Below are 20261 nucleotides of genomic sequence, written 5' to 3' on the forward strand. Positions count from 1 at the left end.
CAGGCCAAACAATGCGCTTCCATGAGCCAGTTCTGGTCTATGGACCCCCCAATCTGCAACTTCTGATTTAAAAGGGTTAGTGGGACACTAGTCTCCAGGCCTCCACAGTTGCGTTTTACCAGTGACCAGAAGTACAGCTGTACTGCAGGGCTATTATGAGGTCTTCACGTCTCACTATCGCTGAGCAGCCAACAGCATTCTATATGGAAGCTGGAGAGGGAACACAACTGTACTTCTATTGCCCTTGAACAAAATCATCCTTGGGTAATGTAAGAGCCACAAGCCTTCATTTATAATAACCATCACACCCACTAGCAGCCCTCATGGGATTGGTGGAAAGGAAAAGTATACCTTAGATGCATATTTTCCATATATTATACCTTTCCTCGGTGACGAGAGAAGGAAATACAGGGCACCATCGGGCCATTTTCTTTTTAATAATTCACATCTGTTGAAAAAAATAAGCATTAAATTATTTAACAGTTTATATCTGGAATTTAAATGACGTCTAAAGCTTATTATGAACTTACTAAGTGGATCGTAAATTATGCCAACACACCAATCAGTTGTATTATTAAATGTCTTCTATCTTACATACGGAATAAACAGCAAATGCTTCTAAATAAGGAGAAAAGAATCAAGCAAAATCAAAATTAATACTACGAAGCCTTGCTAGACAGATCAACAAAGACTGTTAAGTGGGTTTTCCTGAAGTTTCCTCATCCCGTACCTGCATGTCAAGCTTGAGAAACCCCTTTTAGGGAAACAAGATAGTTTCTTTAACAGGCTTTTTCAATCATGTAAGGTAGGAAACTACCTTAGTAAATGTGAACTCAGCAAATTTAGTAAACTCCATAGCAAATTAAAAGCACTTATTTCTAAATCAATCTTAAACAATACATCAATCAGATCTGACTTGGGGAACCTATCTATCCACTAAGAGAATAAGACTGGTATTTATTAAAACTGTACAATAAGATATCATCATTCATATTATTCCTTGCATATAAGGAACAGTTGATCATCCCAGCACATTAGAAATTTGAACAAAACTGGAGAGTTTTTAAAATATTTTCTTACTTGAGTTTCTCAATACTGCTGTTAATTGCCTTAACACAATGAATGCCTAGTAACCATGATCTGATTCAGTAATTAGTTCTCATTTAGATGCTGGATTCAGAGAGCATTTGTGATTGAAACCACTGTTTTGGCATCATCTCCCCAGTGTGTTATTTTTAGAGTTTCAAAATGCGAACATTTCATTTTCCTAGACAAAGAACTTTGAATTTAAAGAAATTACATTTAAGAAAAAAGTGATTCATGCCAAACAAGTTATGATGCCAAAGGACTTCTTCAGTTCTCAAGATAATAATCTGTCATTTAGATTACATGAAATCAGGCCAGTGTGGAAGATGTTAGTATTTAGAATCATAGAATCTTTACCATTTAAAAGTTGTAATGTACCTTAGTTGAGATATTAATCTACAGAATAGCCTAACCTACGAAACATTTATTTGGCATCTGTTTTGCAGCTGAGTAACCTAAATGTGTAAGACCAAAAATACCCTCCCCCTCAAGGGTTTCACAGCCTACAGAGAAACAACGGGATAAATGGCTATGAACGAAAAACACATAGGGAGGAAAAAAGAAGATGCCTTACTGTTTGCTGGGTAGCAGCAGGTCAGGGAGGAACTAATGAAAATGAGTAGGATTTCCCAACGTGGAGAACAGAGAGAATGTTCCACACCTTCCCTCAATACTCCAACACCACCCGTACTTTCTATGCTCTTGGAACACTCTGGCATAGGCCCCTCTCCCAGCTCCATATGGGGCCACTCCAGCCAACGCCAGCCCCCCCCAATGCCACGCCACCCACCACGGTCCGTGAATATGTCATGCACTCTTCTGCCTTCATACCTTTGTCCATGAGCTCTATATCACAAACACCCTTCTCATCCCTGCCTGCCTAGAAAACTCCTATTCATCCTTTAGGCCTCACCTGCCTGCCCCTCAATTCAATAAAATGGCTCCCTTGTTTGTATTTCTTCAGCACTTATTCTGTATGTCTTATACTACTTATTACACCCTATTATTTTTAGCCATGTAATATTTCATCTCCCTTAAACTACATGCTCCTTAAAGGCATATTTCAAATCATAATAGACATAGAGCTGACCTAGAAGATTCCATACGTGCCTGTTAATGGGAGCATGACTTGCATTCCAGTGTCAGAAACTGTAGCAATGAAGGCATTAGAGAATGTTTTAGTTAAAAAGCATAGTTCTTTACTGAGACTGCATCCCAAACAGCCACTTCATATAATTATTTGCAAATAAATGGAGACTTTTGGAATCTCCTTTTCTGAAGGTCATTTCATCCCTCTGGAATTATCCTGCCTGAGCCACAGAAACCCAGCCACATTTCTGAAAAAAAGAGTCTATCCACCACTCATTGTCTAAGATTGCTTTTCAGAATAAACCTATTACCAAGCACTATGCACTCTCTACCACGGGAAATGTCACATGGCATGAATTCACAACACACACTGAGTCCGTTCAGAACTGGTGCCCTCTGCATGACATATGGTAGGAATTGGTTTATGTTAGTTTTCTTGGTTGGTTAGTATCACGATCCTTTGCCAGAACAATGGGATCTATATTGCAAATGAATAAAGATTAAAAATAAGTAAGTCACAGGGTTAAATAACTTCCCAAAGATCATTTCCAGATCTTCCCATTGTCAATTCTGGCTTATCTGCCTGTGGTCATCAGTTTCTGCACATTTATAAATCTGAACTCTAGCACCACAAGTGGGTCTACAACATTATTGGGCAGATCCGGGTTGTATACTGCTCTGACTGTGCTGTGTTTTGCTGTAATAATATTAATCTCCAGTATGAGTTTAAAAAACTTGGGGAAATTAGGGGAAGGGGCAGGTAGATAAACAAGAGAGAAAAAGAAGTGAAAGAAATAAGAAAACATAAAATCAGGGGCACCTGAGGGGCTCAGTCGGTTGAGCATCTGACTCTTGATTTCTGCTCAGATCGTCGTCCCAGGGTCATGGGATCGAGCCCCACATCAGGCTCCATGCTCAGCATGGAGCCTGCTTTAGATTCTCTCTCTCTCTCTCTCTCTCTCTCTCTCTCTCTCTCTCTCTCCTCCTCCCTCTGCCCCTCTCCTCCAACTCACACTCTTTCTCTAAAAATAAAATAATAATAATATTAACAAGAAAAAAAAGAAAAAGTAAAATCGCAACGCTCCAAATATGCAATATACCTGTACCATTTGGTTGTTCACACAAGAGTAAAGGGAAACGCTATTATCTAAACCAAAATAATTATTTGGGATTACAAGGATTCTTTTTGGGTAGAAATACCTACAGTATCATTTAATGTAAAATGATATATGATTTTTATAAGTTAAAATGGCAGGTTTTACTGAAAAATTAAATTCTAATCATAAAAATATTTAGTTTTTCAGTTTACTATTAAAATACAGCACTGAAGTGCAGCGTGTCAGAAATTTTTTTAAAAATAGGCAAAGCATGTATGAATAAAGTGGTTGTAATCTGGTGGTAGGGGGGGAAGCCTATTTTCTTATAGTTAAAAATACAGGGAAAGGATAGAGAGCAGAGAACAGCGTAAGGTGTGTCTAGAAAGACGGGTAGGAGGGAGTAGAGCTCTAACCCACCTCAGGACCTGAGACTTTGTCCGGGGGCAGTGTGGGGACGGGCAGCGCGGCTGAGGGCTGGGACGGGGAAAGGCAAGCTACAGAGGGGTGGAGGGTCTAGAGAAGGGAGAGGTCCCTTGGACCAGAACTCAGCCCGGAAGGGCGAGGCCTGGGGGAGGAGCTTCTTCCCTCCTTACTATTCCCACTCTTCTCCTGGCCCCGCTCTGCCTGGGCTTTCTCCACTTTCTTTTCCTTTTTTACCCCTCAGGGCTCTCCCTGCAATTTCCTTGGCCCTTTCCTTTTCCTTAACTCCCCATTCTCGCTGCTCATTTTCCTTCCCCCTACTGCCTGTGCTTCCCTCCTTCTGCTTTGTGCAACCGCAGACAAAATTCTCTAGCGTGGAAAGCACGGGCACCGAGGTCAGAAAAACCCTTATTTGAATCCTGGCTTCTCCGCTAACAATACGATCTTAGCAGGCTGGCCTTACCTTGTTGGGCCAGCGACCTCATAAAGAATAGCTGCTCACTCTCACCAAGTGTTTACCCATATCAGGCACTCCTGGAGCACATTTATGTGCATTAGTTGAATTCATCCTCAGAGTCCGTGAAGGGGCTGCGCTTATCGCCATTTAACCAAAGGAAACAGAAATGTTCAGCGAGTGGCCCAACCATACGTGGCCAGGAAAGAACAGAGCAGGGAACCTAGGGCCTCCTCCTCTTCCTCCCCAGGCATTAACCACTGAAGGATTATGGGGAATCCAGAACGCTGTCTGGCCTTAGGGCACTGAATGCGCTTCCAGTAAGGGCTGGTTCCTTTCCCTTCCCTGGCTGACGCACATCTGATAGAAAATACATCCGTTGCTAAAAATAAAACTTTATATAAATGGCTCAGCAAATAGTACTCATTTGTTTAAGGAGGGAGATATGATATTGTTTACTATGTGGGGCTAGTGGGGAAATGATTAGGCAGCTGCTATAATTCTTTCATTTGGCCAATGCTATTCCTCCAGGCCTCACCATGTGCTGAGGTTACAGCTGGACTGAAGCAATGCTGTCACTTGTGTTTTCTCAACCAGGGCACATATGTGAAAAGAACAGTTTGCAATACATATATTTCATATGGAGAAATTTGAAATATTTTAAGAAACACCTTTTCTTAAACTGAAAAATGCTTTTTGTGACTATTAAAATTTAAGGTCTACAGAAAGGCATAAAGTGAAAACCACCACTCAGAAAGTGCTGATGTTAATGTATCACTTTACTATTTTTTTTAATTTTTTTAAAAAAATTTTAGAGACAGCACTCACTGCCCACATGTGAGTCAAGTCAGGGAGGGGCACGGGGGGGGGTGGGGGGAGGGAGAGATAGAGAGAGAGAGAGAGAGAGAGAGAGAGAGAGAGAGAGAGAGAATCTTAAGCAGGCTCCAAACTTAGTGCAGAGCCAGACATGGGGCTGGATCTGTGACTCTGGGATCATGACCTGAACCAAAATCAAGAGCTGGACATGAACCAACTAAGCCACCCAAGCACCCCTGAAAAGTTATATATATTTTTTAATTTATTTATTTATTTTTGAGAGAGACAGAGACAACATAAGCAGGGTAGGGGCACAGAGAGAGAGGGATGGAGGGAGAGAGAGAATCCCAAGCAGGCTCTGAGCAGTCAGTACAGAGCCCAATGCCGGACTCGAACTCACAAAAGCATGAAATCATGACCTGAGCCGAAACCAAGAGTCCAACGCTTAACCAACTGAGCCACCCAGGTGCCCTTGAAATGTTATTTTAAATCATGATTCAGTTCAACTTTTTGGTCTCTTATTTTCCTTTCCTTTGTTTTATGAAATGATGTAGGTAGTATAAAAGTCAGTGGGGCAGAGTGCAAGCTACTTTAAAAACAGGTTGAGGTGAGACTCAGACAATAAAATCTAAAGAATCAAGAAGGGATAAAAACCGGTGGATCTGTGAGAACAATCCAAGACACTGCTGATAACTCACAACTAAAACAGGGCAAACTGTCCTCACACTTGTGATTACTAGTTCAATGTTAGTCTTTGGCTCTATACTGTGGGCTCCATGAGGAGCTGTATTGTCCACAGTATCCCAAGCACCTGGCACACGGCTGATGAACTGTTTGCTAGACGGACAAATCTCAAGGTCAGATGACAGAAATGAAGACATTTCATAATGTTGAATTTAATCAACCGAATTATATCCTGACTAGAGAATGAATGTGCGACCATAAAGGGGGATAGTGTACATTGCATATCTAGTAAAAGCAGAGTGTGAAGAGGCAAAATTCATCACTGTTCCCAACAACCTAAGAATCTGCAGCAGCAGGAAGAGTTCTATAACGCTGAGGGATGTTTTAAGTTCTCATGGTCCAACGACATCAGCCACTGAGATATTCCTGCTCACTCTTCTTGCCCTGAGCCCACACTCAACCACACACATCATTTAGCTTCCCATGTGGATGTGTGTAAAAGGAGAACGTGCAGGAAGCAGCATGAGCCCCGCTGTCAGCTACTCTTCTCGTGGCGCTGGGAACCAAAGTCTGTCTCCTGAAATCGGATGGTCTCTGACTGCTGTAGCAGAGCTGAACATCTAAACCTGAAACATGATGAGCACCACCTGGTACCTATTGTGGGGAACAGACTAATGTGTGAGGTAGCCCCCAAGATCCCTGCCTCTTGAAGTTCGTATTTGTGTGATCCCCTCTCCTTGAGTATGGTGGGGCCTGTGACTTGCTCCTGACCAACAGAACACAGCGGAGACCAGTCAAGCGGCAGTCACCTGTATTCAGTCCGCAACTGCAGTCACCTGGGATTCTGATACCAAATCACACGGGGTGTGGTTCTCCTCGCTGGGAAGAGATTTATTTATTTTATAATATACCTTTTAAGTCATTTAACAAATTCCAAACTGGTTGTTTTGCTTTAAAAAAAATCTCAAAAAGGGGCGCCTAGGTGGCTCGGTTTGTTAAGCATCTGACTCTTGATCTCAGCTCAGGTCTTGATCTGAGGGTTGTCAGTTCAAGCCCCACGTTGGGCTCCACTCTGCCTATGGAGCAGACTTAAAAATAAATAAATAAATAAATAAATAAATAAACAAATACATACATACATACATACATACATAAAATCTCAAAAAAACAATGAAGAATAAGAACTTTAACAAGTTTTTTCATAACATTGGCTCTGTGCTGGCCAATGGAAGCAAATTATAAAATAAATCTAATTGGCCATAATAGATAAAATCACAAGGGATACCATTTCACCCCATCATATTGGCAAAACTCAAGTGTGGCAAGATCCAGGATTGACAGGAATATATATGAAACAAACAGGAACACCAAATGGGAGTGTGAACCAGTACCACCACTTTGGAAAGCAATCGTCAACATCTAGTAAAGCTGACGATGCACAAACTCCATGACCCAATGATTCCACTGCTAAGAAATACCTCAGAAACTTCTCAAGCATGTTCACAAAGAGACACTAACAAGACTACTTAAGGTAGCATTGTTTCTAAGAGCAAAAAAGTAGGTGGTGGGGTTGGGGGAAGTGGATTGAACACCCATCATTAGGCAAGTGGATGAATAAACCATGACACATTCATGCAATGGAAGAACCACCAGTTGTGGAAATAAATGGGTTTGAATTACACGTCCCAGTGTGAAAGAATCTCACAAATATATTAAGTAAAAAGACCAGCTGAAGAAGGATATGGACAGCATGAGGACCTTTTTTTTTTATTAAAAAAATTTTTTGTAAACATTTATTTATTATTGAGAGACAAAGAGAGACAGAGCATGAGCATGGGAGGGGCAGAGAGAAGGGGAGACACAGAATCCGAAGCAGGCTCCAGGCTCTGAGCTGTCAGCACAAAGCCCAACGCGGGGCTCGAACCCACAAACTGCGAGATCATGACCTGAGCTGGTCCAACGCTCAACTGACTGAGCCACCCAGGTGCCCCCATGAAGACCTTTTTATTAAGATTTAAAATATTGCAAATAATATGCTGAATCTATATCTAACAATGAGCATGGAAATGGCAGACACCAAGTCAGAGTCATATTTGTCACTGAGTGAGAGAAAGAGGGGATCAGACACAGGGATACAAAGGGCTTTAAATATATGATTGTTTTTGATGTTTTACTTCTTAAACTTAATTTTTCGTTGCATCATTAAAAAAAGAAAATAACTTCTTCCCACCCCCGCTTAAAAACAAACATGTAAAGACCATGAGATGGAAGGAAGTCCTAGTGTTAGTCTCTTCAGTGCATGCACAGAATGCAATCTTGCCCTAGACATTCTGAGGACCATGAAATTAGAACAGTAACTAATCTTTATCAAATCTCTAGCCCGAAAGCATTTTATCCATACTTGGTATGTGATCGTATCTAAATGTTAGTGTTTCTATAGATGGCTATTGGTTAAATGTCCAACAGTAAAACAGTAGTTAATTAAAACATGGCAAATCCACACAAGAATATATCAATAGTTATTTAAAATAATGGTTGCTTAGGGCGCCTGGGTGGCTCAGTCCCAGGATCGTGGGATCAAGCCCTGTGTCAGGCTCTGTACTGAGCATGGAGCCTACCTGGGATTCTCTCTCTCTCTCCCTCTGCCCCTCTCCCCCATTTGTGTGCCTGCCCTCTCTCTCTCTAAAATAAAAAATAATAATAAAAAACTTGGACTTTTAAAAAATAAAAAAATAATGGTTATAAAGACTATGAAGTAACATGGAAAATATTTATTTGCTAGCTATAATGTTACTTTTGTTAAAAGAACAAGATTTGAAAAAGGATTTATAATACTATATAAAACCATAAACAGGGCCTGAAACCACAAGTTGGCTCCATTGCACCACAATTTAGATGGTACAAACATTTTAACTTGAGTTTAAAGGACCTTCATATTTTTAAGTTCTACCCCTCTTTCTCCTCCTCCTCCCCGAGATGAGGAGCTCACCAGACCCTGGGTCTGTGGAGGTGGGTAGAGCAGTCAAGGGCACGACAACCACCACCCCACTGTGTGCAGAGGCCATCCTTATCTGCCTTCCTCCCCTCTCCTACCCGACCGACCACGGGACTCTGCTTCTATGAGTGCGCACTTCCTTGACTTGCAGCTACGTTTAATACCACTGCCCCAATCCACCCTGTGCCAAGTTGCTGGCATTGTTCTGGGATGTGAATAGCTGGTGTTTGGGTAAATCATTTGTTTTCAGTACAAAGAGGAGGAAGAGAGTTGTGCAACTAATTTCAAAGCCAAAATATTAGATTGATAAAGAAAGCCAAAGAAAAACCACTGATAATGGCAGGAGGTTTCCACAAATTAACCACAGGGCTCAGATTGAAGGAGTGCCTCCAAGTTATGTGCAAAGAAAATGAAACCGCACAAGTAAGCATGCCCTGTCTTCTTCTTAGTAGACAGCTCCCCTCTCCCTAAACTGGACGGAGTTTTGGAGAACAGATAGATGAGCCATCCTTGCAAGAAATGTACTAGGCTAACACTTTGGGGGATGGAAATGGCATTATGGTTATAAGATACATCCGGGAGAAATTTGGGTAAGTCACCAAAGAAGGGGATGTTATAACATCCCCCCACCCCCCAACACAGCCCCTAAGACACTGGGCATCCTCCCACCAAAATGTGCCTTTCTGGATACCTTAGGTCAAGGGCAAGTGAATCTTCCCTGACATACCTTCACATTTCTTTCCAATTCTACATTACCCCAGCAACCCAGAAATCCCTCAACTGTCCTGAGGGGAGTGTGGCAGGGCTTCAGTACTAAAAGTAATAATATTTTTTAAAACAATGTAGAGGTGCCTGGTTGAGCATCCGACTCTTGATCTTGGCACAGGTCATGATCTCACTGTTTGTGGGTTCAAGCAATGCATCGGGCTCTGCACTGACCATGTAGAGTCTGTCGGGGATTCTCTCTCTCCCTCTCTCTCTGCCCCTCCACACCCAGCACGTGTGTTCTCTCTCTCTTTCTCAAAATAAACATTAAAAAAAAACTTTCTAAAACAATGTAAAGAAACAAGCCAAAATATAAATAGTGACATTGGGTACGTTTGTGCACCCTTTCTCTCTCTAAAATACAAAATAATATTCCACTTTTCCTTATTTTCAAAACACTTTAAAAGTACACTATTTTCACAGTGACAAAAATTTAAATAACAACTTCTGGAATAAAAGAATGAACAAAAGAGAGAAAATAAAACAAAAAAATCAGAAATTGTCCATTTACAGTCATCAAAACCAAGAGACAAGCCTGATTCTGGGTTTAACAGATATTCCAAGGTTCAGAAAAATAAGTTTGCTGGAGGTTTTTTGTTTTGTTTTTTGTTTTTACTGTGGTTAAAAACACGTAACCCAAGATTTGTCATCTTTAAAAAATTTAAATGTGCAGTACCGTAGTGTTAACTTTATGCACACTGTTGTGTAACAGATCTCTAGGGGCACCTGAGTGGCTCAGCTGGTTAAGTGTCCGACTCTTGATTTCAGCTCAGGACATGGTCTCACAGTTTGTGAGTTAGAGCCCTGAGTGTGAGCGCAGAGCCTGCTTGGGATCCTCTGTCTTCCTCTCTGCTCTCTCTCTCTCTCTCTCTCTCAAGAATGAATAAACTTAAAACACGCGCACACACACACTAAAAAACAAAAAAAACAGTCCTCTAGAACTTTTTCATCTTCCAGAACTGAAACTCTACACTCATCAAACAACTCCCAGTTTGCTGTGAATTGTTACCCAAGCCCCATTCTCTCCTGTGTACATAATGAGGCCTGAGCCCAGTGCCCTCACTGAAGCCCTCCTCAAGGCCCTGGATTGTCCTCACGTAGGCAATCAGGCATTGTGTCCAGGTCCAGTGGCTGCCACTGGTGGGAGCTACCAGCACAGCATTCCAAAAATCTTAGATTCCAGAGATAGCGTGAGGACCTCCGCAGGTCCCAAGGCAACTATTTCTTTTTTTTTTTTTTTTTTTTTTATTTTATTTTTTAATATATGAAATTTACTGTCAAATTGGTTTCCATACAACACCCAGTGCTCATCCCAAAAGGTGCCAAGGCAACTATTTCTAATGGCTTTTATGAAATGGCCTTGATTCCACTTTGCAAGACTTATTTTCTTTCCCTTCCACTCTAGCACAATTCACAAGAAGAATTCTGTTGAACGTAGAGAGGTGAAGAATGGCTGTATTTCTGACCCATAAAAAAACAAAAACAAAACAAAACAAAACAAAAAACCTTAAAATGCTCAAACCATTTATGGTGGCTGCTAGCAAGGACAGGGATTGCTACAGAACTGAAGAGATCCAGTAAATCTGCAACATACATGTGGCCTCTGTCAGGTCCAGATGGATTCACAAATGGACTGGAATCATCTGAACCCCTAGAACCCAAGGAATAGCCACCAACGTGACTTTAATCCATTCTCTATACTTCAGAACAATGTGAACGTTTTTAGGAGAAACATTGCAAAAACAGATTGGTTTCTGTTCCCGTCTATTAATAACAGCTATTTTGAAATACTATTTAAATCTTCTATTGTTAGTTGAACTTTTCAGGGATTATGTCTCCCCAACTGAGCTACTTTGGGCCAGCAGGGACATCCTGCCAAATGATTCTGGAAGCCCAACACAGCACCTCTTCACAGACACTCATAAATATCTGTTCACTTGTTTGTTTTTCTAATTTGGTAAGGCCCATCATTTCAATTATTGAGTTGCTGTGCCCCGATGACATATCGATTGCTGACTCAAGGTCCCTTTCGAGCTGTAAGCCTGGCTGACTCCTTCAGGTTGCCCTACAGTGTGCACAGGCACTCATACATGCATGTACCTACACCACAAAGAAGTGTCTTAATATTACTTTTAGGGTGTTTTATTATGATCAACAGCTATATTTGGCAACTTTTCTTTTTAGCGTTAGAGAAGACACATTACCAAATGTTAAAAAGGGAACCTGCCAAATGCAACGGCTAGAACAGAAACAATATTACTAAAAGCTGGTGTAAACTTTCTACCTACTAAATTACCTACACACCCAGATGCACCAAGGGCCATGGAGAGGAAGGCATGACTTTGTACACTTGTGTAGACAGAATGCAAGTTGTGACTTCTGGGTTCTAGCCTATATGCATCTCTGACCAAAAAGCTATGCATCTGGCCACGGAAGAAAGATCCAGCCTCCAGCTTCTGCCCTTTTTCTCATACACGGTGGGAGGGGGCTGGACGTATCTGCTGAACACAGGAGTCTGTGAGAGACTCTTTTATTTGGAGTAACAACTTGAGCTCAATGCATTAATTTTATAACTATTTTAGAGAGGGCAGGGGAGGACTCCTGAGCTCTTCCAGAGATAATTAAAAATGAGGAAAAAAGAAATCTGAAATAAACAAAAAACAAGCTGAAAGCACCAGGGGTTTCTGAATAACATCTTCCCGGTTAAACAATTTTAAGAATTCCATAATGTGAAAGCAACCCCCACACATTCTCTCCCACATAAACACGCTTTGTATGTAAGCCCCACTCAGCTAAGCAACAGAATCTCTTGCCTTCACTTCTGTAGCGACTTTATCCAGAGAAGATGTCATCTGCACAAAAGCATTCTCTTAAGAATGAGAAAAAAGCTGACCACCAGCCAGCAAGCGCAGGCACGCCTTGAGGAGGAATAATGTCTTTCCAACAATCCCAACAACTCACCACCATAAAATCTGATTACTGACTTCAAATGCCAATCCTGCCTTAACAGAGACTGACAAATTCAGGCCTTTTGATGTCTGTCAACCAGCACATTCCCAGTAACCGCTCCTGGTGTACCCAAAAGGTAACTCAATGAGTGACTCAATGAACCGCTTTATTGTAACTGGTAACAATGTTCTTAAAATACCAAGAACCACTGAGCCATGGGGGGTGAGGGGGGATCAATAGAAGACCAGCAAGTAGTAAAACAAACAAACAAACAAACAAACAAAACCTGTTTATCTCTTCTCACCTGTTTTTATATTAAAAATGCATAGAACATAAAACCATATCCAATAAGCCAAAAAGAAGAATAATCCATACAGAGAGAGGAATGAAAGCAGAAGAGTTGTTAAGAGAAGGGAACAGGCAGGAAGAGAGACAAGGGAGAAGAGGGGCAAGAGTGAAGGCAGAGAGGCAGTGCCAATGGGTAAGCAGAGGAGGAGAGGCGGCTAGACAATGAAGAGGAGAGAAACAGGTGGTCCGAGGGCTCCAAGGCAGGATGTGAGCCCGAGAAACTACTCCTCACACATGCAGCTGCTCATTTGGGGTGTGAAGAACTAGATGGGCCATTTTTAATATGCTATGTTAGGTTTCTCTACTCTTTTTTTTTTAAATCAAATATGCCATGTCTTTGTCTTGACACATATACCCAAAGTTAAGGTGTCATCAGGGGAAAATTACTTATTCCACTTACAACATGGAAGCACCTTTTCAAATCACCCGTCACTTCGTAAAAGGCCCGATTTTGAACCCACATCTACCTGACTCTTGGAGTGAGGCATGGGGTCTCGCTCACACCCGCCAGCACGTACCAGAGGCTAGCAGACAACTCTAAGATCATCCTGAGCATTTTTCTAAATGATTTTAATCAAGGAAATTCATCCAGTCAGCAAATACTCACTGAGCCTCCACAGTGCCGAGCAAGACACAGCCCCCACACTCAGAAGCTTCAATTCAACAGGGAAAGAGAACAGGCCGCCACGCAAGAGGAGAGAAGCTGGTACACGCCATGTAAGTGGTACACACCAGGCGTTGCTTCTACGCAGAAGGCAGGACGGATATGACCCGGGCCATCAGGTATAGCATTTGAGCCGGACGCTCAAAGGGATGAGTTAAGGACACACAGGGCGGCATCGGCAAGGGTAGAGGGAGGGCAAAGCAGAGGAAGCACTGACTACTGAAAACTCCTGGCACGTGGGTTCTGTTGGTTCGCAGCGGAAGCAAAAGCTGGGAGGGTCGCTGGGACGGTGAGCAGAGGCGCCGACTCCGAAAATAAGAGAGAGGCAGTAGGAACAGAAAGGAAGTGATGAACTGAGGGAGACTGCAGGGAGCACCTCACCACTCAATGACCACCTGGATGTGGGAGTGTGCAGAACGGGAGAAAAGTTAGGAAAACGCCAGCGCTCAAGAGCAGGTTACAGAGGATGGTGACAGGCATGGAGATCATGAAGGAATGCACTGAGAGGGGCACACTGTCGTCTCATGGGTGCCTCCCTAAATCCATCATGAGAAACACCAGGCAAACCCAAGTTAAAGGATACTCTATAAAATAACTGCCTGTACCCTTCCAAAGCGTCAAGGTCAAGGTCATGAAAGACAAAGAAGTGAGGAACCATCCGGATGAAAGGAAATTAAAGAGGCGTGGGGGGGCAGGGGACCCAGGTGACTCAATCAGTTAGGCTTCTGACTTGGGCTCAGGTCATGATCTCACGGTTTGTGAGTTCGAGCCCCATATCAGGCTCTGTGCTGTCAGCTCAGAGTCTGCTTTGGATACTCTTCCTGTCTCTCTCTCTGCCCTTCCCCTGCTTTCTCTCTCTCTCAAAAATAAACAATTAAAAAAATAATAAAGAGGCATGACAACTAACATAGGAAAAGATTTTTTTTCCCTCCTCTTTTACTATAAAGACATTATTAGAGCTATTGGTGACATTTGAGTAAGGTTTATAGATTAGATAACAGTACAGAATCAATGATAATGTCTTAATAATCATTGAGTATTATGCTTATTGTACAAGAAAATGTCCTTGTTCTTTTTGGAAATATACACTGAAGTACTGGGGGAGGTAGGTACACGGGCATCAAGTCTACAACTTAACTCTGAAATGGTTCTGAAAAAACCACGACGTATGTAAGTGAGCATGTGTGCGTGCGTGCACATGTGCATATACAGAGAATGAGAAAGAGGAGGATACAGCAAGTGTGGCCAACAGTTAATATTTATGGAATCTGAATTAAAGATGGGAATTATTTAAATTATTCTTGCAACTTTTCTGTAAATAAAAAGTGAAAAAGGGGGAAATGGTTAAGGAAGCTACAGACAAAATAGCCGGGCTTCTGGGTATCAGATTCTGAACGGAATTTGGGAGAAGGCAGACTAGAAATGCAGATTTGAAGACTGCTGGAGGGCCTTGGGAAAGCCCAGTCAGAGCAGGCTCTAAGGTCAGATTGCCAGAATTCCTCTCTCAGGTCTGCTCCTTCACAACCAGTCACTTACTTCGGTTATTCTCATTTCTCTCTGCTTCAAGTTCTCCACCTATATTAACAGGAATGATAGGAGTATCTGCCTCACAGAGGCGGAGCGAGGACAAAATGACAGGATACGAGTCAGGATACGAGTGAATCGTGGTGCCCAGTAAAGCACAGGTCAACCACCCATTGACAACTAACATAGGCTCTGAGGGGAGTTGACTCTGGGAGAGAGAGAAGGCAGGAGGCCAGCAGAGGAAGAGAAAACGACCAAGAACAGGACCTGACAGAATCTCACATTCAGGGGCACCTGGGTGGCTCGGTCGGTTAAGCCTCTGACTTCAGCTCAGGTCATGATCTCGCAGTCTGTGGGTTCGAGCCCTGTCTCAGGCTCTGTGCTGACAGCTCACAGCCTGGACCCTGCTTCAGATTCTGTGTGTGTGTGTCTCTCCCTCTGCCCCTCCTCTGCTCGCGCTGTCTCTCTCTCTCAAAAATAAATAAACATTAAAAAAAAATCCTACATTCAGAAATCAGGAGGAAACAGGAGACAAAAGAGGTTCGAGTTGCTCGTGGATAACCAGTGACATGGAGACAAGGAAAGAAAGAAAGATCTGGGTAGCAGACAGCAGGGCAGATCAAGGAGGGAAAGACAGAGTAAAGGCCTCAGCTCTGCAACCAGGACACCTCTGCGGGAGCCCTACGACAAAGCAGTTTCAGCACAAAGGTGAGGGTGGGGCCAGACCAGTGAGCGGGCAGTCAAAGGAGGGAAGCCCGTAGGATAGTTTAACACAGCAGCAGGGCGCACAACTATCCTGCCAGATACAGCAGCCATCGCCCCGTGTGCTCTTTAAATTAATTTAAAATTAACAAAAACTAGAAATTGAGTTCCTCGGTCACACTAGCCATATTTCATATGCTCAGTGACTACCATCCTGGACAACACAGATACAAAATATTTCCATCATCGCAGAAAGTTCTATTAGGACAAAGCTGGGACGCCAGCACAGTTTCTTTCGGTATGAGGAGGATGACCTGATTATATGCTCGGATGAGGGTTGGGCAGAGCAAGGAGGGGCCCAAGAAACTGAAGAAAGGGAGCAACAAATGGAGCAAGTTTCCACATGAGGCAAGAAGGAAGGGAAAAAAAGTCCAGAAAATGCAGAGTGTGGAGTGTATGTGAGTTAATCTTGAGGAGGAGACTTGTAGACATTTTTCCCCCCTCGGAGAAAGAGGAAATAAAGAAGAACGAAGATGGGTAAAGAAAAATGTTTGGGGTGGCAGGATGGGTACAGTGGGAGCTTATATTGAGGTACAGGGCACTAACCCAGGGTATGCACATCGTTGATCTTGTTAGTGAAAAAAGGCTATCTCCTGAAAGGAAACTGACTGGAAGTTTAAGGAATGGGAAAATCTGGCACAACCTCTAAAGGAATGCGGTCAAGAGTTAATAAGAAATGGATTTTTTTTTTCTTCATAGAAAAGCAGGACCTAGGTGAAATTAGAGCCAGCATAAATTTGCAGTGGAACCGGTCCATAGGTCTTTGTGACTTTCTCCTGGATAACTTGGCAGGCTGGGAGAAGAAAAAGTAGATAATGAGGGTGATTTTGGACTGAGGACGGGAATATGAGAAGCCCAATATGTTAAGAATAAAGATTCCAGGATTCGAGACAGAACCGAAATGGCTGGCAACATATAGACTCCAACTGGAGAAATGGAGCCATAAAGGAATTGGAACAGCAAGCAATTAAGGAACCAGAGTCCTCAATAATGGCTAAAATCCTGTGCAATAAGTGGAAAGAATCAGTTGAATGGGCTGAAGTCCAAGTTGAAGTCCAGATTTTGAAGGAGGAAGAAATGCCCAAGACTAGACAAGTGCAAAATGTGAGTGGTTTAAATAAAGTGGAAATTAAGGCCGGGGGAATTGCTTTTGAAGACCTTGAGGAACTTCAAGGTCAATGGATTAATAGAGTCTCAACATAAACCCCAAAGTCACGGGCAAGAGACAGGTAGGGAAGAGAACCAATCTGGTTGCTCATGTTTGTCTGTCTGTCACTTTTTTGTAGCATCAAGCGAAGGGCTTGCCAAACCTGGGTGTACATCAGAATCACCCACAGAACTCTGTTTTCTCTCCCCATCCTCCTTCCTCCTCCTTCTTCTTTCTGCGTTTGTTTTTAAAATAAGGATTTGTAGGTCTTGCCCGTCTTGATGATTCTCATTTGGTGTGTTTGAGGGAGTCTAAAGAGCCACATTTTTCACCATACTCCAGGTGATTCTGGGGAACCACCGGGTTTGGCAAGCACTGACCCAGAACAGAAGAAGGAGGGCACGGGGCACAAGCAGACAGAATGGCCTCCTAAACTGAAGACGTTGTTAGTGATGGGTTAATGGTTTGGAAGTGGCACGGAGAAACCGGAAATCCAATCCCTCTCGGATGTGACAGGAGAGGGCTGTTCTGAGAGAAATTGTTCACTCAGACTCTGATGCTATGGGAGGGACAGAAAATGGGCTCAGCTGCAGAAAAACGAAAATACAGGAGTATGGCTGCAGGATGTGGAAAACAAGACACTGAAAGGCAGGTTTTGGAGACATACAGGTCAGTGGCCTACAGACAGAGAAGGTGGAATAGTTTGTTAATGAGATTTCCAAGTGTAACAAAGTGTGATTCATGAAAGGATTTGTAGGGCTTAGTGGCTGAATTCTTGCAGTAAGGATTTTTCTATCTGAATGCTATCAGATTTCTAACATGTAAACCATTAAAGATTATTAAACCGTCAGGTAAACAAGCTCACAGCAGCTTATTCATTAACACCAAAAATGTTTTTCTTCCCAAGCCACATTTTTATACAGATGAAATCAGACTGGAATGAATATTTAGGGTAGCTTTGGAGCAGAAAGCCAGAAGGGGCAATCCCAAGGATCCATGAGAGGGACAGGGCATTTCCTCCCTTCCCTCTCCTTTGGAAGAGGGAAGTGTATGGACTGAGAATATAAAAAGAGCCTGAGTATCTTTTTAGCACCAGCCAATGCTAAAAATAGAAGAGATGTCACAGCCTACTCGGTCTCGGGAGTACCTTCCTCACATACACACACTCCGTGACAGGGCCCCGAAGGCCGACACAACGTGCAAATCCTAGGGATGGTCCTCAGTAAAGAACATATTTACTTTCACAAACCCAACTCCCTATTTAAAGAGCAAGCTGCAAATGTTTGCCCGTGCTTCCCAGGGAACTGCACTCTTGGGGATTCAAATGGTTCTATCATTATTTCTGGTTACTCCTATGAAATAATTTCTAACACGGACATACTTTAAGATTAGAGCGCGAGCGCAGCCGGGGACGCGCGCGCGCGCTCACACACACACACACACACACACACACACGCGCGCGCACACACACACACACACACACACACACCCCTCGTGCACACTGAAGAAATGACTCACTTAATTTGCTGCTGCCTGCCACTATTGGGTTTTGATTTTACCTGTTCAAATACAAAGTTTCCTATGAGATCAACTACAGGAAAGAACAACTTGGGAGTATTAACCCTGATTTTGTTCATGACTTTTAGCGCACCCGAGAGGTTTTAACCTGGGCATCCTGACAAGTCACTCCCTGGACCACCCACTGCTTTCTGTCCAAAATCTTCCATAAAACGATAACATTCCTTGCCACTTTGAGAGCCAATTAATGCAAATCTCTTACAGAATAAACATGATTAAGTCCTGTACATCCTGTACCCGCAGAACCATACTTTGGGGCCCTTTCTCAGCTCACAGTACAATGGCACAACAGCACTGTGGAACTGCAAAGAGCCCAAGCCCGTTTTAATGAGAGAGGGGTGGGGGAGGCAGAGAGGTTAACCTGTCCAAGGTCACTCAGCTCTTAGTGGGACGGCTGACTTACCACCACCCCCTGGCAATCTGTGCACCACCCCAGCTCCCACCAACAGTCCCTCCCGGCTTCTGTTGGTTTGCTAGCACGCAACTCCCCCCTGCCCCCGCAAAAATGCAATGCCAGTTGCGTTCTGTGCCCAACTTCATCCCCTCGCGTCAGCATGCAGTTAACCCTCTCGCCGGCAACACGTCACATGGGCCACGCGCAGCTCTCGCTCTGCCCCCCAAGCCGATCTCCCCGGCGGCTGCCCCAAGGTCACCGGCCGTCCCAGGGAGCTCCCGCCGCCTGGGCGCGGAGCACGCCCCGCGGGGGGGGGAGGGGCCCTCGGGGCGCGGCACTCACCGGCGCGGGGGGCCGGCGCGCCGCGGCTGCCCATATCCTCGCCGGCGCGGCTGGGTGCGGCGGCCGCTGGCGCGGGCTGTGCGGGGCGCCCGGCTGCGGGCCCGCGCCGCGGGGAGCGCCGTCCAATCAGCGCGCGCCTGCCGCCTGGCCCGGCGCGCGGCCCGGCCGGGTTCGCGGCTCCCGGGGGGCGCGAGCCGCCGCGCGCCGCCCGAGCCGCTTCCGGGCGCGTTGCCTGGACGCGGTTGCCGTGGCAGCCCGAGCTGGAGGCTTTCCCCGCGCACCCGCGCCCAGCCTGGCGGCGCCGCCCCTCCTCCCTCCGCGTTCCCACACCCAAAATAGCCTCTCCTCGTCGCTGCTGTTTCCCACAGAGCTCTCATCCAAGCGGCTCGGAGTCGGCGGGCGGGGATTTCGCTTATTGGAAAATAAATCCTGTTGTAGGGCTGGTTGACTTGAAGGGAGAGGTGTCGAAATGGTGCCCGATTAGGATAATAGCCATGGTGCCTGCACTGTAATTCTCTTCAGAGCCCTAGCATTCCGTATTCGCTAAACCTCTTTCCCACAAGGAAGCGTTATTTATCTCCCCCCCCACCCCCATTCCAAATTGAGGAGAAGCTATTTTATGAGGCCACCGTCTGGTAGGCAGCTCGCGCGCTGACGCCCCACCTGTGCAGGTGAACTAACCCTCTCGGCTGCCAAGTGCCATGTCGTGAATCACCTTGACACCCCCCGCTGGGTCCAAGGATTGTGTTGCGACGCAACAGACGACGCAAGAAGGAATTGCTACCACCCTTCCTCGCAGCCCTTCCTCCTCCCCTCTCCCTCATTCCTTTGCCGGGGCGTCCTAACTCTTTCACCCTTCCTCTCAATTTGGACTCTGAGCAGGATGCACAAGCCGATCCACTCAGTTTTGCTTCCTCTGGGTGGGCGGGATTTAAACAGAGTTGCGGACCTCCACCTTTACACGCCTCACCGCCTCCGGTTCATCTCTCTTTCGTGTCGCTAGTATTTACCCAGTGCAAGTATTCCTGTCTGTCTCTCCCACCAGTCTGAGCCCCTCCAACCCAGGGAATGGAGCATGACACAGTAGAAAGATTCTGGGTTGTGGAGTCAGCTGAGCTGGTTTGGAATCCTCCCTTCATCAGTTACT

The 20261-nt window shown here is 44.4% G+C and overlaps 1 protein-coding gene across 2 annotated transcripts in view; it reads right to left on the minus strand.

Annotated features, from left to right (window-relative positions):
- FAM81A (family with sequence similarity 81 member A) overlaps positions 1 to 19354 on the minus strand; it is a 74776-nt gene extending 55422 nt beyond the window's left edge. The window contains exons 1-2 of one of the 2 annotated variants that reach the window (XM_060621067.3): positions 19115 to 19354; positions 381 to 448 (exon numbers count right to left, since the gene is read on the minus strand). In XM_060621067.3, the coding sequence (XP_060477050.1) occupies positions 381 to 427 (47 nt within the window). In that variant the 5' untranslated portion in view covers positions 428 to 448; positions 19115 to 19354. Of the gene's footprint in view, positions 1 to 351; positions 449 to 19114 lie in introns of both variants that reach the window. The other variant, XM_060621068.3, reaches the window with a different exon arrangement.
- Positions 19355 to 20261: the final 907 nt, after the last annotated feature.

The sequence above is a fragment of the Panthera onca genome, chromosome B3, assembly GCF_046562875.1.
Source record: "Panthera onca isolate mPanOnc1 chromosome B3, mPanOnc1 haplotype 2, whole genome shotgun sequence".
Taxonomy (NCBI): domain Eukaryota; kingdom Metazoa; phylum Chordata; class Mammalia; order Carnivora; family Felidae; genus Panthera; species Panthera onca.